The sequence below is a fragment of the Misgurnus anguillicaudatus genome, chromosome 10 (genome assembly GCF_027580225.2).
Source record: "Misgurnus anguillicaudatus chromosome 10, ASM2758022v2, whole genome shotgun sequence".
In the NCBI taxonomy this organism is placed as follows: Eukaryota; Metazoa; Chordata; class Actinopteri; order Cypriniformes; family Cobitidae; genus Misgurnus; species Misgurnus anguillicaudatus.
Genome location: NC_073346.2, coordinates 14,354,187 through 14,360,393, shown reverse-complemented (window position 1 = coordinate 14,360,393; position 6,207 = coordinate 14,354,187). Strand labels below are relative to the sequence as shown.

The window sequence follows — 6,207 nt, the reverse complement described above, 5'->3', positions numbered from 1 at the left end:
GCAAGAAATTCAGTTGAGGAGAGTTTCAGCATGACATCTCAACTCGAAAGATAAACGAAATTTACCATGGAGGACGAATGGGAAGAAGAGGAGCAGTTGGTGGTTGCGGAGCTGTCAGGAATGATCAACTCGGATCTTCTCTCCAGTCGTCAGGGCGCGTGTAAGATTGTGGACATCGACAGTGAGCAGCCCATGCTGCAGGTGGGACGCTATCTGTTCGCTGGGGAATACGAGGACGCCATCGGTACATGTGTGATTTTTGAGGAGGGCCATCGGGCCGATGCGAACTCGAATCCGACCCTGAAGTACAAATGTCACACGATGAAGAAACTGATGCTGCAGAGGACGTTTTTGTTGGAGAGGAAAGAGGACGAGCCGGTGTCTAATCGCACAGAGGTGCTGGCTCTCAACGACGAACAGGCGTTTGGACGGCAAAGCGCAATATGTAATTACCTGGATAAGACAGAGAAATCAGTACTTGACGAGTCTAAAGATTGCGAGGATCCAGAGACGAGTGATGAATCTCCGGTTGAGATGGATGAGACTGGAGCGGAGGAGACTATGGACACAATAGTTGACGGCAGCACTGTAGTGGCATCTACAGAAGAAGGGGACAGTGGCTCTTGAACAAAATTGCATTTTGAAAAGCTGTTAGACTTTTGACCATGTTATGTAAAATATTGTTTATATAGATAAATCCGAGAAAGAATAAATACAATGTTTTTCATATGTTTCTCGTTAGTTTTTGTTGCAATTAAACATTTGGAAAATATTCATCATTTAAAATATTTCGAACCAAAATTATTTAATCACGAGCAAAATGGCTTCAATAATAATATATAATAGTTGATAAAGAGGCCCATAAAACTTCCCCCTGGTTTCACAGGCAAGACTTAAGGCTAGTCCTAGACTAAAACACATATTTGAGCTGTCTCAAGTCAACTGAAAATAACTTGCACGTGCAGATCTTAAAATATGCCAGTGGCATTGATTTGTCTGAAGAAGATACACATCAGTAACGTCTTTATTTAAGGCATTTCTATACAATTTGTATAAACACCTTATTTTAACTAAGGCCTAGTTCTGGTTTTATCTAAGACTTAATATTAGGTTTCCTAACACTGTCTGAAGCTACAATGTGTCAAGCAGTTCATATTTAATTCCAAAAATAGTCTTAACACTGTTGTAACTTGCCATCCTTCTTTAGATAGCAATGTTTCGGTCAAATACTTTTTACTCACACTTCAAATCAGGTAAAAAAAAAATCTCTGTGACATATGCAAAATCCACTTTTACAAGATGTTTGGACATAATTGTGTGTTGGCAGTGTGTGAAAACAACAACCCTACAATAAAAAAAGAACACCCACTCTTTTTAATCCCCATTTAACAAAAGCAGTCTCATTCAGTGATGGGAGAAACGAAGCTTTTGAAAGCTTCAAATCAATTGAACCAATTACTTCGGAAATTGATTCAGTTTTTTGAAGCGTTCAAAACACAACACACGCCGGCGACACCTGCTGGTCAAAATAGTGTAAAAGCAACAAGATCTGACATTTGACACAATTTTTACAAAATAATAGCCACATTTTTCTTAAAAAAAATGTTTTTTAGAAAAAAAAATTTTTTAGCTGAATTAAGACAGTGTAAAAGTGTTTTAAGTTTTATTTAGGCAAAACAAATCCTTAAAACTGACTCCCCTTTTAATTATGCATTTTTTTTTTCATTAAAACTGTCTATAAACAAAAAGTATGCAACATGGTAGTGTTATTATTCAGAAGGATAAAAACTTTAATAAAACCTGACCCAAGTTCACTTAACCATATTAGACACTGGTCATTTGTGATCAAGTCCCCCTAGTGGAGAATCATCGGATTTTCGAAACAGTTATGACGTAATAAAGCCTCATTTGCTAAAATCACGTGACTTTTTGAAACACGCTCCGAACCAACGATTCAAAACAAAAGATTCATGAAAGTTTCAAAGCCTCATTTAGCAGTGCTTCGAAAGCGACCATCATTAGTCTCATTAGACATATTCCCAGACAGGGGTTATCTTAAACCAGGACTAGGCCTTAGATTAATTAGGAAATATAACTAGTTTTAACAAACATGCTTGACTAAAAACATTACTTGTGTGCTTTTTGAGGCAAAACAAGCGGCACAGATGTATTTTAAGATATCCAAGATATTCTAAGTTGTCTTTAGTTCGGACAGCTCTTACATTTATTTTAGTCTAAGACTACTCTAATCCCTTAGTTTAAGACAGGACTAGACCTTAGTTTAATTAGGAAATATAACTAGTTTTAACAAATATGCCTTACTAAAAACATTACTTGTGTGCATTTTCAGGCAAAGCAAAGGGCACTGATGTATTTTAAGATATGTCAGTGCAAGTAGTTTTCAGTTTGGACAGCTCTTACAGTTATTTTTGTCTAGGACTAGTCTAATCCCGCCTGGGAAACCGCCCCCTAGTGTTTTGATTTTCTTGTTAATGTGACATCACACTGATAAAGCCCCACCCGTGGCCACTAAATTACAGCCCTGCAATACCATAGTTTCTGCCCTCAGTAAGCTGTACCTGTCCGCCATACATTAGTAGTGAGATTATATTGTCTCAGACTGTATTTCCATGAATCTATTTGAACTGAAAGCGCTTAGTGTCTGTTGGTAAGGAAGTGAGGAGCAGTAGCTCATTTGCATTTAAAGGTACAGACATTTTATTACTCTTGGGGAAAAAGGCATAATAGGTGCCTCACCTTTATAAAATGTAGCAATGTGATTTAAGTTGTGCTTTTACTGTAGTTAACAAAAACATTCTTAATCAGGAATTTCGAGAAGAAACATCCTTATCCGAATATTGTAAGCTACACAGCTAAATAGCACTGGACTTCTTGCCATTGTATTGAACTGCCTTCAATTACCCAGCTGTGCAAGGGGTGCTAATTTTATATGTTAACTTTATTTTTTACCTTCCTGAATACAGGAAAAAAATATGTGTACACATCAGGAACAGTTTTCTTATGTAGTTGAACTTTTCTTTTCACCACATAATAGGTTTATTTGCACCAAAATTTGTACATATAAAACAGGGCACTTTAAATGTATAAGCCTATTTGTAAAAAACAAAAGTAAATATAGATGTAATACCTCACACTTTTAGGGGTATAGTTGTTTAGTTCAGTACAAACAAAAATTGTGTGGTAACACAAGACATTTTCATCTCTGTTTTTGTACAAACGTCCAGAACGGACGTATGCATGCACAGTCCAAATGTCTGTTCCTCATACAGACAGAAACATAGTTTGGTTTCATCATAACACTCCCCAGACCTCCTCAAACGCTGAACACATTTTGGCACATGTCAGTGCTGCAGACAAAGGATAATTACTTATGGAAATGGTCTTCTCTGTGTAGTCTGCATTTACCTGCATAAAGAGTTTAATATCATGTGATTTATTTGATATTCTTGTCTTGGATTTGAGTATAATCACGTCTGCTACTCCATATGGGAACTGATACTCACCATTCCATGTGCAAACGCTCCAATGACAATAGCAGCTGGTCCATCTTTAGGTACGATGGTTCTGGGACACACAGCATCTCCTGCTTTGAATGATGTTGAATATCTGAGGCATCCAGGTGGGAGGTGGTCTGACACTGGATTTTTAATCAGCCTTAACAAACGCTGAGGACCATCTGCTGCTCTCACACTCAGTTTATGCAGAAGCTGGACTGCAAGAGGGAAAACAGTAGAAGCTGACTTAGACTAAGATACAAACTATATTTGTAATGGTAATATTATTAATAAAGGTATAAATTATGCAGGGTTGGGGATTGATTGGTCAGCTTTTATATCAAAAACTTCAACAGTTTGTGCTGTTAAAATGTCTTTTAATATGTCAAAACCCCCATAATGCTGCGTTCACACCAAATGCGTATAGAGCGTCAGGCATAAATGATTTCAATGTTAAGTGAATGTAGAGACGCGTTTAGCGCATCTGGAGGTCTCTTGAATGAGGCGTTTAAAATTTTTAACTTTGGCATCAATTCACACCGTGTTAACCAATCAGGAGCCTGCTTACTGCTATGGCAGCAGGCCCCATCGGAGTCACTCATTGGCCCAACCACAAGAAGCGGATTTCTCCTCAGACACGTCAATTTTGCTTCAAACACTTGCTTTTCACGTGCGTCGTTTTCGCTCTAGACGCGTAAATGCATTCAAAATGTTCAAGCGGCAAAATAGATGCAGTAGACGCAAGTTTGACGCTCTGTTTGCGTTTGGTGTGAACGCAGCATAAGAGATACACATTGTTTAAGAACTAATCCTTTGTTAATAAAGTCAATGTGCAATTGAAGTGTGAATTTACCCATAAGTCCACAAAACCGTGAAAAGGTGCGGGGAATTCTTGTCTGTGGGTTGATCTCGATTAAAACATTTTTCTCTGTGTGAATGTAGACCTGTAACAGTCCTGCTCTATTCAAAGGACTGTCCAGAAGCATCAACAAGCACTGTAAGAAAGCAGACACAATATTAAGCCACTGAGAATATAAAACCATTTAAGACAGAGCACTCATTTATTTGTGTGTACATACATGTATGTATATGTGTGTGTGTGTGTGTGTGTGTCAAAAGTTTAGGGTCACTCACTCTCATCCCTTATTAATACATTTCAATTATTAATAATTATTTAAATGTTCTTTAGTTAAATACATTTAAAGCTCTGCTATATTTGACAGTGATCGAGTCTATCACAGATGACTGTTTAAAGTTAAAAACCTTTACCTGATGTGTGATATCGGGACGAATCTTCCCAGGGTCTCTTCCATTCTTTATTATCATACTCTTGTGTTGATCACAATTCAGCAACTCAAAAGTTTTTCCAACCTGCATTTAAAAGGCTTACATTCAACTTCTGATGATAAACTCAACTGTTCATATTATTATGCATACGGAAAGTATGCCTTTTTCACCAAGCCTCGTGTTTTACCTTCACGGTTTCAAGCGTCGCTCCTTCTAAAACGACAACAAGTCGCTTTTCAGTCATCTGCTCATGCAGACTTCGTTGATGTTTTACTGGTTTTGGTTCATATTCATCTAAATGCTCCAGACCACGCTTGTCTCCAACGCGTGCAGCCATGTTGACACAAAATTGCGACGCATGAATTGAGCGTCACGTGACGCAGTTATTAGACTTGTTCGACTTCATGCGGCGGCACAAGAACCGACAGCCGGATGACGTCAAAGCACCGCGAGAGCGAATCGCGAAATTATACGGAGGAGCAGGGCCGGATTAACAAATTCTGGGCCCCTGGGCACAAAGACATCATGGCCCCCTCCCACCCCTCTTCCTATCAACTCCAGAGGCGGACACTAGGCTACTTAATTTACTTTTATATAGAAAGTAAAAATACTTTAAGTATTCGTATTTTATCAGTGTTTTTCTTTGAAAACATACATTCCTAAGCATATTATCTTAATTTTTACTCCACTACATTCCATAATTTCAAGTTTTTGGTTTATATTTAATCTTTAAGTACATTAAACATCTAGGTTTTTTTACTTTTACTTAAGTAAAAAGTACTTTCGTACTTTTACTCCAGAAAAGTAAAAGTGCACAATAATTATGTAATTAGGTATTAAATTAATTTTAATATACAATATAAAAGGAATACACAGTATGATTCTATGCCTTAGAATGTACTTGTTCGGAGTTCGTTTTTTATTCTTGCTATTTGCGAAAACGAGTCAAAAAAGTCTTAGGCAGGGGCGTTGCTAGACATAAAGCTCTACTGGGGCACAGGCCCCCCATTTTTTGCTGACTTTTTTTGAAAGCCTGCTGTGTGCAAGAAGTGTGCAACACTTCTATACAATATCTTTTGCTTAACCCACTATTCTACAGTGCAACAGTTACTGCGAAAGATATACAAGTGTAATCTTCATCATACCTGACATTATTAACATGTTTGGAGGCATAAATGGCAGAGCATGTTTGGAAATAATGACAGCAGAGAAATATTTTCTACATTATACAATGACAGCAATTTTATCATTTTATGACTGCTATACTAAATAATCTCAGTCATAGTTACTGCTACCTGTTATGTAAGTTAGTGTCCTAGAGTTAAATATTAGTAAACTAAATATTAAATTCATTTGAAAATACAGAGCAGTATAACACATACATGTGTTGATTTTCTCAGCAACA

The 6,207-nt window shown here is 37.4% G+C and overlaps 2 protein-coding genes across 2 annotated transcripts; one reads left to right on the top strand and one right to left on the bottom strand.

Annotated features, from left to right (window-relative positions):
- The first annotated feature begins 66 nt into the window (after window positions 1-66).
- gtf3c6 (general transcription factor IIIC, polypeptide 6, alpha) lies at window positions 67-729 on the top strand. The gene has a single exon (XM_055210520.2). The coding sequence runs from the start codon at window positions 67-69 to the stop codon at window positions 625-627; it is 561 nt and encodes a 186-aa protein (XP_055066495.2). The 3' UTR covers window positions 628-729.
- A 2,282-nt stretch (window positions 730-3,011) lies between these two features.
- On the bottom strand, window positions 3,012-5,174 carry emg1 (EMG1 N1-specific pseudouridine methyltransferase). The gene is made up of 5 exons (XM_055210232.2): window positions 4,990-5,174; window positions 4,785-4,886; window positions 4,369-4,510; window positions 3,525-3,733; window positions 3,012-3,426 (listed from the first exon to the last, which is right to left on the bottom strand). Exons 1-5 carry the CDS (start codon window positions 5,137-5,139, stop codon window positions 3,313-3,315), a joined length of 717 nt encoding a protein of 238 aa, XP_055066207.1. The 5' UTR covers window positions 5,140-5,174; the 3' UTR covers window positions 3,012-3,312.
- Between the last annotated feature and the right edge of the window lie 1,033 nt (window positions 5,175-6,207).